General features: G+C 50.3%; 1 protein-coding gene across 1 annotated transcript; it reads left to right on the top strand.

Annotated features, from left to right (window-relative positions):
- The first annotated feature begins 1,415 nt into the window (after window positions 1-1,415).
- Window positions 1,416-3,045, top strand: ASPRV1 (aspartic peptidase retroviral like 1). Its single transcript, XM_040224112.1, has one exon. It carries the CDS (start codon window positions 1,670-1,672, stop codon window positions 2,435-2,437), a length of 768 nt encoding a protein of 255 aa, XP_040080046.1. The 5' UTR covers window positions 1,416-1,669; the 3' UTR covers window positions 2,438-3,045.
- Window positions 3,046-17,701: the final 14,656 nt, after the last annotated feature.

Below are 17,701 nucleotides of genomic sequence, written 5' to 3'. Positions count from 1 at the left end.
GCTAAGGGTCTTCTGGCATAGTCAGAGGCCCTGGGACCAACCAGGGGCAGGACTGGGGCCGGGGTCCTCTGGAATTCAACCAGGCACTGGGTGATGAGTGGGACAGGGAGTTGGTGAGAGACAGGCTCTGGGCCAGGAAAAACAGCCCAGAGCCACAGGTGTGCTCCTCTCCTGTCTTCATCTCTCCTGTTTGGTGACAGCACTCAGCAGGCTTGGAGCCCAGTAAAGAGCGCCTACTTGCCCCAGAGTCAGTTTCTACCAGGCCTGGAGGCAGTCGTACATGGGCAGGACACAGACTTATGAATGAACCACATAGCACACTGCCATGGTTGTCACCTGGGAGTGGGCACACTGGTGAGGCCAGAATAGAGGGCTCTGTGGAGGGGTGACATTTAAACAGGGTCATCAATGTGGGCCCCCCAATAGCCCCAGTCACCCTGCACAAGCCCAAGTCAGACTCCAGCCATGAACTCCCAGATCTGTCTTCTGGGTATCCATGGGGTGCCCTGGGATGGCTCTCCACTCTCCCACCCCCAAACCCCACAGGAGGTCCCACAGCCAACCTCCTCCATCTAAAGCCATCCAGACTCTCACTGCTGGCTTTGCCAACACAGTGGATGCTTCCCCTTCTTGGAATAAAAAGGAGTAGAATTCTCTTGCTGCTCTTTCCACAAATGCCCAGATGAAGAGGTGGTCTGAAGAACTTGGGGAACAAACTCTTATAAAGATTTCTGGAAGGTGAGACGGGAGAAGCCGAGGAGGAGGCCTGCCCAGAGCTAGAGTTGGAGCCTGACTCCAGATTCTGGCACTCACTCCCAGAAGGCAGAATGACTCTGAATTAGGTGTGATCAACCAGGGAAAACTCCTGTAGCAATTGCATTCATGGAAAATGTGTCCATGTGTTCCCTCATTTAAAGAAACTATTTATGGGCATTCTTGATTCTGGGGACTCTCCTCCATCTCTCCAGAGAATCTTATGGGATTCTGTACTTGGTTCAGAGCTCATGAGAAACACCCAGCCCCTCACTTCAATCAGAGCAGAAACACAGTAAATGTAAGCTCCTTCCCCTTAACCACTCAAAGGGGGTCACTCGAGGCTGAGGGCAAAGGGGCCTCCCCAGTTGAGAAACTGATGGTCCCTGGTCCCTGCCTCTGGTCCCTGACTCCACCTTCCTTTAGCTGGTGACAAACACCTGGATGTCGTAACGTCGTCCTGTCCTCATCTGTTATTCTGGGACACAGGCTGGGGAGGGTACCTGAGGAGGCCCCCTCTGACCCAGGCTGGCCTTCCTTGCAACGTGGGCTCCCCGTGGCCTGTTGTGTTGATGGATGCAGAAGGGCGGGGCACTGATCCTGCCCGTCGAGCAGGATGCTGGAGGGAGGGGAGTGGGAGGAGCAGGGGCGGAGCTCCCAGAACAAAGGCGAATGGGGAGCCCTGGGGGCCCAGGCTGGGTATCAAAAAGGCTCTGCAGAGTGAGCAGGCCACAGCTCTGCACCCAGCAGTCCGTCAGACAGCCTTCGCCTGGTCCCTCCAGCCTGCCAACAGCGGGCACCCAGCAACAGTCTGCTTAGAGAAGCCTTGCTCTCCAGCGTGATTGCGCTGACACTGCTCTGTGGCTTTCTCTACCTGCCGTGGGTTGTTGCTGCCGTTCCAGAAGGGAGCAGAGGGATGGCCGGGAGCGGAGTCAGGAGCCGGGAGCGTGCCTTCGTCCCAGAGCCTTTCGATGGAACCAGTGCGGCCCCGCACCTCTGGCTGCATCGCTTTGAGGTCATCAACCACCTCAACCACTGGGACCACATCACCAAGCTGAGGTTCCTGAAAGAGTCCCTCAGGGGAGACGCCCTGGGGGCCTTCAATGGTCTCAGTCCGGAGGACCAGGGAAACTACAGGGCTGTGAAAGAGACCCTCCTGAAGACCTTCGGGGGGCCTGAGGCTGCCCACAGCCACCTGCCCAAGGAGATCGTCTTTGCCAACAGCATGGGTAAGGGCTACTACCTTAAAGGGAAAATTGGCAAAGTGCCCGTGAGGTTCCTGGTGGACTCCGGGGCCCAGGTCTCCGTGGTCCACCCGAGCTTGTGGGAGGAGGTCACCGATGGCGACTTGGATACGCTGCGGCCCTTTGAGAATGTGGTGAAAGTGGCCAACGGGGCCGAAATGAAGATCTTGGGCGTCTGGGATACAGTGGTGTCCCTGGGCAAGCTGAAGCTGAAGGCAGCCTTCCTAGTGGCCAATGCGAGTGCAGAGGAAGCCATCATTGGGACCGACGTGCTCCAGGATCACAACGCCGTCCTGGACTTCGAGCACCGCACGTGCACACTTAAAGGGAAGAAGTTCCGCCTTCTGCCGGTGGGAGGGTCCCTGGAAGACGAGTTCGACCTGGAGCTCATAGAGGAGGAGCCCTCCTCAGAGGAGGGGGGGCAGCAGCTCTCTTGTTGAGAAGCCCCCTTTGCCTCATCCCTCAGATATTGGTGGGAGGACCCACCGTGGTGGAGGGGACAGGCACGTCTCCTCAGGGGGTCACTGGACTTGGCCAACCCTCTGAAACCAACTTCCCACCTGCTCCCCTCCCTTTCCTGCTCCCCTCCCTGCTCCTCCCTCTGCAGGGGCCTTTATCTGCCCTGCTTAGGGGAAGCTTCCATTGGAAAAGGAACAGGTGAGGAGAGTAGGTTGGCTGTCTCAGAGGGGCAGGGTCCTTGTGGTTGTCACACTGCTGTTGGTGGCAAAGACTTGGAGGCCAGAAGAAGGTTCCAGGAAGGCTACAGTGATGGTCTTTGAGAGAGGACTGGGGGACCCCTTCAGCTCCCTGGAGATGTGGCTCGGTCACCTGTGGGCCAGGTAGTCTGACTCGACTGGGCTAGGTCCTGGTCCTTACAAGTAAGACCCAACCCTCAAGGCCAGGGTGATGGCTGCTCTGAGATTCTTCACTGTTGGGTCTTCCCACCTGCAAACTGTGTCTCCTTCTGTCATTTGCTTTGAAACCCACTGCGTCTCGCGCCAATAATTCATGACTTCAAACAGCAATAAAGGATGACTCATGGAAAAACCATGTAATGTGTTGATTGGGGATGAATGCAATGGATGTGAGAGGCTGGGGAAAGCAAGGAATGAGTGGTGAAGAGAAGGAAGGCGCAAGTATTTTCAGAGGGTCTCGCTAGAAAACAGAAGAGAATACATGTACAGAGACAATATAGCTTGGATTTTCCAAGACAACCTCGATTTCAAATAGCTTGACTTATTTCCTCCATAGTTCTTGTCATGTCTAATCTAATCCTGATTCCTCTAATCATTACAAACTGCAATATTTTAGTATCCAACTTGCCTCTTATACCCAAGAGTGACCCTCAAGTTGTGGGCTTGACTGGGGATTGGAAAATTATGGTTATTGTAAAGAACTGATAAAGTCTCTGCCTGGAAAATATGTTCTTACAGCCACCTGGGAGCCAGGACTTGCAGGCAGAAGGCGTGATTGGGGACCAAGTGTTACCCTGCCTGGGGCAGCCCAAGGGCATTCTGCAGGACAGTGGAGGCGGGGTGGGGGGGAGATGACATACCAGATCCAGGAATGGGGTACATTTCTCTTAGGGGATCTACCTCATATTTGCATCCAGGTTCCTGCCCCTCTCTCTAGAACTCAGCGGGACTGAGACTCTGAAAACTCCCTGGCCCAAAGGGAGACTAAGGGTGCAAAGCTTCAAGAAACTTGATGGGAGGTGGGAAGGGTCTTCTCTCTACATGAGGGTAGAATGAGCCTTTCCTGGGAGTTTCCATCTGGACATTCATGAGGGAGAGGTGAACAGCCTGAGTGGGAGTCAGAGGTGGGGATGAGCTTTATTCTAAGCTCCTCCCTCAGATTCCAGCTGTGATTCTCCTGGAAAGTGCGGCACCCCTGGTCCCTAATCCCCTTGATTATGAAGCCCCTTCCCTGGGTTCCCCAGCATCCTAACAGGGATCGGCTACATCAGCCGCAGGACACATGGGGCAGCAGCGGGTGCTGGATCGAGAGGAAGTTCTTCCTCAGCAATGTGAGGACCAGGAAAGTGGCGGCCCAGCCCTGGCCCTTGCCTTGGAGCCAAGGGGAAGGGGAGAAGGAGGTGGTCTCCTGGCATTCAGGTCCCCCATCCCCCATCTCAAATTTGGTTTTCAACGCCTGACAAATACATCTTCTCTCCTAGGCCAAACCCTCCCTGGAGGGGACAACCTAGGTGGCACCTCCCTGTGACTTATTTTCCTCTAGGTCCCTCAGATCCTAGCCACCTGCTGGGCTGGAGGAGGGAAGGGAAAGAGTGGGTAGGAGGGGAACAGATGAATGGGGAGCTGGGTGCCAGGCCAGAATCTCAGGGCAACACCCAAGTTGTTCCCCACGGACACGGGCTGCAGAGCTCTGCTTGTATGAACAGGAGCAGGATGACCTGTGTCCCCGCCACAGAGACCCTTTGTGCCCTGCAATGAGTGAGTCTGAGTCACCAGGCTCTCAGCCAGCTCTCTCTCCTGGGGGAAGCGAGCACCCGGGTGGGCCCAGCCAGACTGACATCACAGAACAGGCCTCCTGGAGGAAGGTACTGAGAGCTGGTTCCTCTTACCTGGAGACTGGACTGAGACAAGAGGTGCTGTGTGTGTGAAGGGAGCCGGGGTTGCAGGACGGGGACGCTGCTTCCTGGCATCCGGGTGAGCATCCGGGTACAGTGCGTTCGGCCGCACATCTCAGAGGGCTTGATCTCTGGGTGGGGAGTTGCACCTAACTTGTATGAAAGCGTTTGAACTGTGAAGGAGCAGCGAGATTCACCTGGCTTCTGGGAAAAGGACAGAGTAGAGGAGCAGCAACAGATGCAGCTTGGCAGCCATGGCAGTATTCAGACTTCCGGTCTGAACTTGAGACAGTGGACAGGAGAAGACAGATATAGCTGAGGCTGTGAAGGTCTAATCCTGGCTGCCCGTCAGAATCACTGGCAGGATCAATAACATCCGCTTCTTCCTGGTGGTCCTGAAGTGCAGCCAGGCTCAAGAAGCCCTGGCCTTAATCCCAGCTGTATCCACCTCATTGCGACCCAAAGGGGGGCCCTGGGCCAGCAGAAAGGCATTGTGAGCATCACCTGGGAGCTGTTAGAGGATCTGAGCCCCACCCAGACATGCAGCAGAGCTTGCACGGAACAAAATCTCCAGGCGATTCTTACGCACACAAATGTGTGAAAACTCCTGTCCTAGAACTTTCTGATGCCTCTAGTTAAGGGGCAGCTCATGATCCCCACCAGACACCCTTTTTAATAATGACCCAGGTGGCTCTGGGGTAAAAGAATCCTCCCGCCAATGCACGAGTCGCAGGAGATGTGGGTTCCACCCCTGGGTCGGGAAGATCCCCTGAAGAGGGAAATGGCAACTCCAGTATTGTATCTTGCCTGGGGAAATCCCATGGACAAAGGAGCCTGGCCTGCTACAGTCCGTTGCAGTGGGGTTGCAAAAGAGCTGGACACAACTGAGTGTGCATGCAAGCACCGTATACTAAATGCCTACTGATTCTACCAACTTTGCTAGGTAATTCTTCATGCTTTTTTAAAAATTAAATTAGTTCCCTGACCAGGGATCGAACCTGCACCCCCTGCATTGGAAGCACAGAATCTTAACTACTGGACCACCAGGGAAGGCCCAATAATGACCCTTATAGTGAAAGAAAACCATTGTTCTCTGGGCCAGGACCCAAGCCAGCCACACGCTGCATTTAGTGGTCGTGCCTCTTCCGTCTCTCTAATTTGCACCAGTCCTCGGTCTTTGCCTTTCATGATCTTGACATTCATGAAGAGCCTGGTCAGCTATTTTGCAGAATGTGAACCTACATTTGTGACTCTGATATTTTCTCAGGATTAGATTCAGGTTATGCATTTTTGGTAAGAATACCCTAAAGTGATATTGTATCCTTCTCAGTGGATCGTATTAGGTGCTGTGGGACACCTATTCCATTATTGGTGATGTTAACTTGAATTAGCTGGTCAAAATGGTGACAGATCTCCCCCTGTAAACTGCATGTATTTTCCCTGTATAATTAAAAAAAATATTGATCTTCTTTATTACTTACTTCCTTGTCTGCTCTGGGTCTTATTTACAGCACACAAGAGTCTTCAGTTGTGCCCTGCATATTTCTAGTTGCAGCACGTGGATCTAGTTCCCTGACCAGGGATCAAAGCCAGGTCCCCTGCATTGAGAGTGCAGAATCTTGGCCTTTGGAGCACAGGGAAGTCACTTCCCTGTATAATTAATGAGTGCCTTCCAGGCTGATGTTCTGAGACTACACAGATAGCCTTTCTCATCAGTCACCTATTAGACCCCTCGATGGTCCTGGCCTGCCAATGGTGATTTTCTAATTCTACCCTTCTACATTTATTAGCTGGCACTCAACTCTGAAGAAGAGTGTTTCTCTCCTGTTTGTTTATTGTTTATTTAAATAATTTTAGACTCACAGACTATTGTTTTATTTGGTGAGCTATACTCTGTTACTATCATTCTGATGCTCACATTGTTTTAAATTTGGCCTTGGGAAACTCTTCAGACTGGTTTTTGTCTTTCTGGGACATGTCCCTACCATCATCTGAGCCCTTCTTCATTTTCTGTCACAAGATGTTCCGGGTTCATTTTGTACCTTCCCTGAACCACCCCTGAAACTGGCCATTTCTCCAAGAGCCCTGGTTCCTTTAGGTGGAGTCTGGTATTGAAACCAGGAGCTGGGTGTTGGGTATGCTTGTTACTACGAGGGTGTCAATACTCTTAGATGCTCTCAGGAGTCAGAACTAAGAAAAAAATAGTACATCTATGTATGCTTCTGTATGTATCTCTCAAAATATATATACGTGTGTGTGTATATATATATGTATACTTTCTATATATATTTAAAATTTGAGTTCATACTGAACCTCCAATTCCAACCCAGCACCATAGAGTTTATTCTAATCTCCCTCCTTTCCATATTTGCAACTTCTTTCTCCAGTGAGAAACCTGACTCCAGGTTACTTATTTGCTCAATCCTAAGTACCCAGAGCAGAGAAGGCCATGGCACCCCACTCCAGTACTCTTGCCTGGAAAATCCCATGGACGGAGGAGCCTGGTGGGCTGCAGTCCATGGGGTCGCTAAGAGTCGGGCACGACTGAGCGACTTCACTTTCACTTTTCACTTTCATGCATTGGAGAAGGAAATGGCAACCTTCTCCAGTGTTCTTGCCTGGAGAATCCCAGGGAGGGGAGCCTGATGGGCTGCCATCTATGGGGTCGCACAGAGTCGGACACGACTGAAGTGACTTAGCAGCAGCAGCAGCAGCAAGTACCCAGAGAGTAGTTTCAGAACTGCTAGTCCAGAAGCCTATGAAAAACAAAGCCAGAAGCAACCAATTAGTAATCACCTACTCAGTGCCAGGTGTGGGTGGCCCTTGGCAACAAATAAGAAAGATAAACAATCAAATCGGACGGCAGTCATCACAAGGCGAGTTAAGCTCCCAGGTGTGCTTAGGTGCCCATCTGTGGCCATTAGTTTACCTTGAGGACATAAGGTGTCCATCAGGAGGGCAGTTGGAGCTAGAGACCAAAGGCCACACATCCTTCTCTTACGGCAATGCTGAGGGAGTGGCCAGCCTCAATGCCTCAGAGAGGTGACCTGGCCTACCCACCTGGTCCTCAGTCCCCGAGGAGACACTGAGGCAGCTGTCAGAGCTATGCCACCACACGTTTCGGTCCCATCAGTCACTGTCCCGGCCAGAATCTACTGCTACCAAGCAACCCCGGGTAATACATGCGGCTTCCCCGGCTTGGTCGCAAGAAGGACAAACCTTGCTCAGGCCACTATGACCACCCACTCCACCTGGCTGTTGCTTCTCACTGTGGGCTCATAAATTGGTTCTTGAGTTCTGACTGCTCAGATTTTGTGGGCCAGCCTTGCCTAAGCCTGGATAGGGGTGAATTCTCCACCTGCTTCTTGTGGGACTTGCCTGGGGCCAGCCTTGCCCTGCCCTGTCTCTCTGAGCTCCAATTAGAGCATCTTGCAGCCCTGGGAAGGGTGTGAAGTGAGCCCTGCCCTCCAGGGATTCACAGTCTGAAGAGGAGGAAGGTGGTGGCGGTGGGTCCTAAAGTAAACACTAGGTTTCATCTCGAGTACCAACTCAGATCCACATAGCTGCCTCCTCGGAGGCACTGCGAAAGATGCTGGGACTGTGTTCAGACACAGCCAGCAAGATGGCACAATTGATGAGTGATGTCTGTCCTGGGAGCAAGTGTGGAGAATAAGCACCTGCTTCCTCCACTGTGTGCAGTCAGGGGGCTTCATCCTCAGGTAAGGGGAAGGCAGGGAAGTGACATGTTGACATCTGCGTTTGTAATGCATCTTGAAAGTGAAAGTGAAGTCGCTCAGTCGTGTCCGACTCTTTGTGACCCCATGGACTGTAGCCTACCAGGCTCCTCTGTTCATGGGATTTTCCAGGCAATAGTACTGGAGTGGATTGCCATTTCCTTCTCCAGGGGATCTTCCCAACCCAGGGATTGAACCCGGGTCTCCCGAATTGTAGATAGATGCTTACCTCTCTGCAAACTCAGAGATATGTGGGAAATGCCACTTAAAGATATTTTCCCCCAATATTAAAGCTAATTATGTCTTACTCTGAGTCCCCATTCAACTGGGCTCTTAAGACAGTCACTCTCAGTCATTTTGGGGACATTTCCTGCTCTGGATTGGGGAAAGGTCCCAGAATCTTCGGCAGCACTGAAGCCTTGCAGGGAGAGGGGCTGCAAGTCATAGATGCTCGCATCTCTGTTCACTGGTCCGTTCAGGCCACATGGCCGTGGTGATGTCTGTGCCATGCACGCTTGTACAAGAGGCCCGGGTCTCGGGTCCCGCCATCCTAGGGGCGCCAGGCTAGCCACTCCCTGTGATGTCTTGTCACTTCTTTGGGATGAGGCAGCTGAGTGGACTGTGGGTGTCTCTTCTCTCCAGGACTGACTGCTGTCCACCCCCTGTCTGGCCAGATCTGTCCTCATCTTTTCTCACTCACCTACAGGCCTCCCCCTACCTCCCGTTCAGGACACTCGAACATATTGGCATCCGTGGGTGTGGGCAGGTACAAAGGATGGGGAAGGGACGTATCTCTGTCTTACAGGAGACACTGGCTTTTGGCCCAGGGACGTAAGAGAGCCCTAAAACACTGGTTACTTGCTCTAGATGGAACAATCAACAACAAAAGCACACATTCGTGCTCTCCTGGGCCACTACCCACAGATGGAGCCCAGGGAACAAGTCGGGGTGGAGGGAGGCTGTCTGGGATTTTTGTGGGATTTTTGTGCCGCTCAGGCATTGGCTGACGAGGCTAAGCAGGCTCAGTGGGGAAAGGGGCCGATTCCCAAGATAACACAGAGGAGGAACCAACAGGACTTGGGGAACCTCAGTGACGGCTGTGCGAGGGGGACAAGTCTATACAAGGCAGCAGTTTTGCCCTCAGGGCGCAGTTGGCAACTTCTGGATGCAATTTTGGTTGTTACAGCTCTGAGGGGTGGGGAGGTTGCTAATGGCATCCTCCAGTGTACATGACCGCCCCCCACCCCCGCAACCCGACCCCCCAACACTCCCTTCATCAACAGTGCTGAGACTGAGAGACTGGCCTGAGGTGACTCGTGGGTGCTGATGTGGACATTTCTTTCTAAGTGTCACAAAACCCCTACAGTGTAGGTTTTACCCCCCTTTAACAGATGGGGAAGTTGAAATAGGGAAAAGTTAATCTGCTGTGTTGCTCTCACAGTAAATGATTGAACTGAGGTTAGCATTGAAGACTGCCTGCCTTTAGAATATTTAGTTCAGTCCACTGGAGCAGTTTGGACAAACAGAGATTTGGCTAAAGTGAATTTAGGTTGTTTGCATCTATTATAAATAGAGCAAGGCAAGACAAAGTGGGTGAAAATGAATTTGAATAGCTGAAATGTTCAACAAAGAGGTCTTCATTAGCTAAACAGTGTGTAAGGTATTTGCAGAACTCACTAACATGTTAACTGTGGTCGGAAACATTCATTGATTCTATCGCTTTATGAAAAAAATTCACAAAAATCATCAAACAAGTAGAGGAGACATTGGCGTTAAAATAAACTAGGAAGGAAAACCCTCCCTTAAACCTCACCAAAATTCCACAGCCTTTTTTTTTTTTGATTGTTGCTTATTATTGCTTGATGAGTTTTTCATTATTTAAATTCCTTTTTTCTTTTCCTTTTACAAAAGCAATACTGCTCATTTAGGAAAACCAGAAAATTAGGTCAGTCCAAAAATATGCGAAGAAACTACAGAGAGCCTTGTGCCCACTCACTCCGCCTAGGTCAGACGTGGCATATTTTTCCAGACCTTTCTCTGTAGACATTCATATGGATGGATTTCCCTTCATTCTTTCTCTTTCACTCTCTAACTCTTGGTTTTCCTTTTCAGCAGAGATAGGATTATGCAGTACTTTCTGTTTTGTAAACTCATACTTTATTTGGCCAGTTCCCTATATCTGGACATTCAGATTGTTTCCAACTTTTTGCTGTTACCAGCCTCACAAAACAGTGATGAAAACGAGCATACTGCAACCACACGTGAACATGTGACCCACACAAACCTCCCAGCTATACTGTTAAGTGCAAAAACGCCAGACACAGACATGTCCGATGTGATTCCAATTACAAAATATTCTAAAACCAAGAAGCAAAACTAAACTGCAGTGCGTACAGATGTCTACTCAGGAGGAAAATTATAAAGGCAAGAAAGGATATGATTACAGCAGAAGCAGGGTTGCCCTGTCCCTTTGGGTAACGAGGGTTCTATGTTGGGAAAGGCATTTGGGGGCGCCTGAGGGCTGACAGTGTCCTGGTTCTCGACTGGGTCGTGTCTATATGTTTATAATAATTCACTAAGCAGTACAATTATGTTTTATGGACTTTTATCTATATGTGTGACATTTAATGATAAAATTTTTAAATGAACAGAATTAAAATATTAATAATTGGCTAAAATATTAACTAGATATTTAAAGCAGAGAGTAAAACTATTCTGAAATTTAAGCAACATACTTGAAAAGGTACACAAGAATGCACTCCTCTTCTTTTTTTTTTTAAATTAATTAACTTATTTATTTTACTTTACAATATTGTATTGGTTTTGCCACACATTGACTTGAATCCACCATGGGTGTACATGTGTTCCCCATCCTGAACCCCCCTCCCACCTCCCTCCCCATCCCATCCCTCTGGGTCATCCCAGTGCGCCAGCCCTGAGCACCCTGTATCATGCATCGAGCCTGGACTGGCGATTCATTTCACATGTGATAACATACATGTTTCAATGCCATTCTCCCAAATCATCTCACCCTCGCCCTCTCCCACAAGTCCAAAAGACTGTTCAATACATCTGTGTCTCTTTTGCTGTCTCGCATACAGGGTTACCATTGCCATCTTTCTAAATTCCATGTATATGCGTTAGTATACTGTATTGGTGTTTTTCTTTCTGGCTTACTTCACTCTGTATAATCGGCTCCTGCATTCCTCTTCTATGCTACATCAATATTCCAGTTTTTGGAAAATAAGGTGGAATGTCTTTTTTAGACCAAATTTTTCCTCAGGCCGAACTGTTTTCCTCTCAACTTCTCCTTATGAGACCCGAGAGCTTTGCTCTGTGGTAGCCCCTTCGCAGGAGAAGGCGATGGCGCCCCACTCCAGGACTCTTGCCTGGCAAATCCCATGGATGGAGGAGCCTGGTGGGCTGCAGTCCATGGGGTCGCCAAGAGTCGGACACGACTGAGCGACTGACTTGACTTTCACTTTTCACTTTCATGCATTGGAGAAGGAAATGGCAACCCACTCCAGTGTTCTTGCCTGGAGAATCCCGGGGATGGGGGAGCCTGGTGGGCTGCCGTCTATGGGGTCGTGCAGAGTCGGACACGACTGAAGCGACTTAGCAGCAGCAGCAGCCCCTTCACAGCGGAGACTTGGCATCCAGCCCATCTGGTGACAGGCCCCTGTGACTGGTGTATTCATGACTGAACACAGGAGCCTGTACTGTCTCTTCAGTCGCATCTGTCTACGACGACGCCCCTCACGGCAGCCTGTCAAGAATGACTGGACCCTGCTTCTGTCAGGCGGTCTGCATTCCAACTTGCTATCCAGGGGTCATCGCAGATGTGGAGAACGTGCCAGCGACACTCGACTCCAGGTCCCCACGGCCGTCTTGAATGGCCCAGGGCTGAGGACAGTGTTCCATTTGCTCTGCCGGCCTCCATCTCGCAGATTGGCCTGTGTCCACTAATCCATGGTCCACTTGGTGGGGCCACGAGTAATTTGTTAATAAAATGCTGACATTTGTGGGTGATTTACTTTTTAAAAATAGGCACTAGAGCAGATTCCAGGCTAGTCCTATAAAAACACTATTCTCATTTGCTTTCAGTCCAGTGAACCTTCTTGAGTTGAGAAGAAAAGGCAGTGTTCCTTCTGCTTCTGACAGGTGACTCAGACCCAGGTCAACTCTGCTGCTGCCTCCAGCCTCTATGGAAAGCCCTGGAGGAGCCCAGTTCCTCTAGACGAGGTGGGGTTACCTTCCGCCCCAAGGCAGCTCCCTTTTATATGCTGGCAAATTCATTTCCACTACTTAAAGGAAAACACCTCACCTTCCTTCTCCTCATTGTTGACCCTCATCACCTCACCCTGACTTAGTCAACCTCACTTCCCCCTGCTTGCAAAAGAAAAGACCAGAAACTTTTTCATTATACACAGGCAGTGCTCCTATATGACCATCCTCTTTGTTCTCTACATGAGTAAATCTGAAATGACTTCCAAATTTACATATATTAAAGTAGGAAACTTTTTAAATAAAAATCAAGGTGAGAGAAAAGACTAGGGGGAATTTAGAACACGAATTACAAATCACATGGTCTCACATAATTACTAAAGGTGAGGTGTGCATTTAACTCTGAGCTTCCTGGCAGCCAAAGCAAGAAGAGAAAGATGATCAACTTCATGATTCACCACTTCTCTGAGGAAACACACACCCTTTCTTCAGGGAAAGCGCTGGGATTCCTGCACTGGGTTCCAAATTTTTGCCCCACCTTAAAGGATCTGAAGTGAAGTGAAGTGAAAGTCACTCAGTCGCGTCTGACTCTTTGCGACCCCATGGAGTATAAAGTCTATGGAATTCTCTAGGCCAGAATACTGGAGTGGGTAGCCTTTCCCTTCTCCAGGGGATCTTCCCAACCCAGGGATCGCACTCAGGTCTCCCACATTTCAGGCGGATTCTTTACCATCTGAGCTACAAGGGAAGCTCAAGAATACTGGAGTGGGTAGCCTATCCTTTCTCCAGCAGGTCTTCCTGACCCAGGAATTGAACTGGGGTCTCCTGCATTGCAGGCAGATTCTTTACCAACTGAGCTATCAGAGAGGCCCTTAAAGGATCTAAGTGTGGTGAAGAGAAAGGTCTTGCCCTGATGATCTGTTTCCACTGATGCCTTTTCTAGACCCCATGTAGTTACTGCCTGGTGCTGGTCTGTACTTGACCGGCAACTGCTTTGACTCAAGCTTTTAACTCCAAAATTGCAGAGAATGTCACATGTCTGTAGTTGCTTGGAGTTTACACCTGAAGTGTGGCTTTTCCTTGACTGTGTGACTAGTGCTCAAGGTATGATTGGTCTGAATTTGCAGTTGGAAAGATGCATGCAAAGGCCGGGACTTGAGGATCTAGCACTCTTTTGATAAGTTACTTGAAAATGTCTCTCAGAGCCACCCCTGCACTGCCTGCTTTCTCTTTGAGGGTTGCCCTTACTGGGCTGGGGGATTCTGGGCTAGTTTTTTTTTTAATATTTATTTACTTGGCTGTGCTGGGTCTTAGCTGTGATACACAGGACTCTATAATTGCAGCCCCTGAACTCTTAGTTGCAGTATGTGGAATCTAGTTCCCTGACCAGGGAGTGAACCTGGGCCCCCTGCATTGGGAGCTTGGAGTTTAGCCCCTGGACCACCAGGGGAGTCCCATGTCAGGGAAGTCCCATTAGGGCTAGTTTTGCCTTTCTGAGCAGCACCCCGGGTGAGGGACCACCTGAACACTGGGGCCTCCTCCATAGTCAGTCACCTTCTATCCCTGAGTCAGCCTTTCTCTGCTCCTCCTTTCAGTTTCACCACTTCCTGCCCACAATTTGTTGTCTAAACAGCACAGTCAGAATGACATATTTGAACACTTCCCTACCCTCTAATGTAATTTCACCTTCCAGGTTGATTTCTTTCTGAAACTCAGAACTTTGTTTCCTGAAAATCTGTTGCATTCCTGACACTCCTCCAGCTTCTCTCCTTGCTCGTGAACTAACTGTCATTGCTCAGAGACAGTAAGCTTCCTGACTGCCAGGCCCTGGACTTTGCACACCGTGTCTCCCTTAATCCCCTCAACAGCCCCAAGAAGTAAATACTATTATATGTTCACTATGCTGACCCAGGAAAGTAGAGCCAGGTCACCCAGAGTGGAAAGGGTGGGATCCATCTGACCAGAGTGTGTTTGACCGTCACCTGGGACCCCTTTCTGAGGCATCTAAGGGACATGGTGCTCCTCCTGAGGACCTCTCCTTCCACTTGGCCGTCCTGCTTGTCTTCATGGATCAGAATTCGCTCTGGTGTTTCATGAAAACATCTTCTGCCTTCTGGGCGGTGGGAATATCAACCAGGCAAGGCAGGAGTTAGTCAGACATTGCATTTTTAACTGAACAAACTTCCCAGCAGATGGAGGTTGGGTCTCCTATCCCCCTGCCCTCTGTGCAGGGCTGGGGACAGCCTCCAGGTGTCTTCTCTCCCAGGTCATGCTTTCTCTGAAGGCAGGCGGATCCTTGACACAGAGCTCTCTGCTTTGACTGTCCTCGCCCACCTCTGCCCCAGGTGCAGCCAAGGGCATTCTATAAAAGAACACCCCACCACCATCCCAAGGCTTCTCAGGGGGCACTAGTGGTAAAGAATCTGCCTGCCATGCAGGAGCTTAAGAGTTGGGGTTCAATCCCTGGGTCAGGAAGATCCCCTGGAGGAGGACATGGCAACCCACCCCAGTATTCTTGCCTGGAGAGTCCCGTGCACAGAGGAGCCTGGCGGGCTATAGTCCATGGGGTCGCACAGAGTCAGACACGACTGAAGCGACTTAGCACAGCTGCCGGGGCCACAGTGAACTTCTTCAACCCTCCAAGTTCCCTGGCCATCAGCTCTTCCGTGGTCTTGGGGCCACCCACTTTGCTCCAGTGCTGGCTCTCGCCTCAGCTACCCACTAAGTCTGGAGCCTGTGTTCACAGAGATGCTGACTTTGCTCACAAGGAGGGAGGTTGGAGGAAGCTCCAGCCAGCCAGAGCCTACCCTCCTGTCCGCCTGAAGGAGGGTCCCTCACTCTCTTCCTGCATGTGGCTTCCTTTCCCTTTGGGCAGCCTGTCACCCCTAGTCAGCAGCCCCAACCACTTTGTCTGGGCTCCACACGGCCGCTCCACAAGTCTTACCTGGGACAGAGAGGGCAGAGAGCGGACTTCCCACCCAGTCAATGCTGAGCCCTGAACAGTGGGGCCCTTGAGCCCTGGAAGCTGACTATCGCAAACAGAGGGGAAGGCCAAATGGGCTATACGCACAGGCCTGCTATACCAGGGTCTCTGTGCAGGGAGTTTCGGTGTGCCCCTCCTCGTCTAGGTCACATGACACCCAGAGGCAGACAAAGCGGTGCTCGGTGGTGATGGGGGTCTGCCTGTGCTAAGCAGATCTGTGTGTGATGGTTGAATCAGGAGAGTGATGTCACAGGGTCTTCAACTCAAAAGACATGGTAGAGAAAGAGCATCTTCAACGCTTGGACAGAACGTCCTCCTTCAGGAGCTGCCTGGGTTGCTGCCACGGGCTCCGTGTTAGGGTCCAGAGAGGGTGGTTATTCCTCACTGCAAGCGCAGAGAGGAGAGACCTAGGGGAGGGTGAAGACCAAGCCATGACAATCTCCAACTGTCTTGTGCTTTCCCTGTTTCGGCCCCACTAACTGGAGGTGAAGGCTCCTCCACAGAAAGTAGGTGGCTGCATTCAAAGGCTTAAAACAGAAAAGGTGCCTGTGCATGAAAAACGGATTATAACTTGACACAACTGCAATTTGCAAAAATTGAGGCAAGGGAGAGTGGGGCTCTGGCCAGAGGTCTCCAGCTCCACGGACTCAAGGCAAGATGCCTCAGCCTTCTCTCTGCGTCCTCACCTGTGAAATGGGCATAATGATGGGACATCCCCAGGGCTGTGAGAGTTCCTGGCTGGGGTCGGGGGACACAGGGCAGAGCACTCAGTGCTCAATAAGCGCTCAGCATGTGTGAGCTGGCCCTGGGCCCAAATAGCAGAAGAGAAGAAGACTCTTTTCATCAGGCTACTGTGAACAAACAAAGTCAGGAAACCTTGAAAATAAGATTTGTCATCTTGTGGGAGAGGTTCTCTTTATATGAGAGCTGTCTTGGTTATCTGTGGTTTAAAACTTCCTCTCTTGGCCACAGTAAACAGGGGTCCTGATGCGAGGCAGAATGTAGCTTTCTTCCATGTTGCTGGCAAGTTAGTTTTGGTGGATTCAGTTTGGAATCCACAGAGATGGGTCTCAGACTCACATGTCCTAGGAGGGCCTACCATATAGCCCTGCTTTTTGGGGAGAAAACAGAAGAGGTAGGCCTTAGCTTTTCCCAAGCAGAAATACCAGAAGGAGCCTTTTTCATAACACCCCCAAGTCATCATAGTTCACTTTTGGGACACCATAAAAATCTTTCAAAAATTTTAGGTGGTTTTAGAATAAGAAGCCACTGGCCAAGAAGAAGAAACTTTTTCCTTAACTCTGAACAAATGCTCTGCTGAGGAACAACGTCAGGTCAGGACAGTGCACTCAGCTCAGCAAACTTGCCTGGCCAAGGACTTGAACACTAAGCCTGCTGCTCTAGAAAGGAACTCCGAGAGGGCAGGGTTTTGTGTGTTTCGTTCATTGCTATGTCTTCAGCTCTAAGATAGAGCCTGGCCCTGCCCAGGCACTCAATCCCTGTTTGTCAAATGAATGAATAGAAAGGGACTTCCCTGGTGGTCCAGGGGCCAAGAGTCTGCGCTCTCAGTGCAGGGGGCAGTTCAATTTCTGGTTGGGGAACTAGATCCCGCATGCCATAATGAAAACTGAAGACCCAAGTGCCATAACTAAGACCTGGCAAAGCCAAATAAATGAATAAAAAATAATAAATATTTCAGAACAGCAAAAACAAGGCAAGACTGAGTGACTGTTAGAGCCAGAGGAGTCTGAAGGAGAGATGGTTGGGATTTAACATGTGCCTTTGGTAGGATCGTGGATCAAGAAAAACAAATGAAGTCCAAGTAAACTTAAAAAAAATGAATGAATAAATGTGAATTAATCAAAGGGTTTAATATGTGAAAAAACAAATTTCCTAAACTGGGTCCGCTTTCTCCTCTCAGTGACTTGTCTTTCCTGTTGCGGTGTCCCCCTTGCACCCCATCACTCACCACGGGCTCCCAGCCACACCCCAGCCCCAGGAGCTCTCCCTTCTCCATCACCTGTCTGGTTGTACTGACTCTTCTCTTTGCCTGCAAGGAAAAACTCTTTCTCTAGGGCCCAACCTGAATGTCACCATCTCTATGATTTCTCATAGCCTGTCCCTGTATGACTTTATTCCACCAACAACTGTATTGCATTGAATGGTGAGTACA

The sequence above is a fragment of the Oryx dammah genome, unplaced genomic scaffold, assembly GCF_014754425.2.
Source record: "Oryx dammah isolate SB20612 unplaced genomic scaffold, SCBI_Odam_1.1 HiC_scaffold_25, whole genome shotgun sequence".
Classification (NCBI taxonomy): Eukaryota; Metazoa; Chordata; class Mammalia; order Artiodactyla; family Bovidae; genus Oryx; species Oryx dammah.
The sequence above is the reverse complement of the archived record's forward strand: the minus strand, read 5'-3'. Positions and strand labels throughout refer to the sequence as shown.

Coding starts and splice junctions, on each gene's coding strand:
- ASPRV1 (XM_040224112.1), top strand. CDS start 1,670: ATGGCCGGGAGCGGAGTCAGGAGCCGGGAGCGTGCCTTCGTCCCAGAG.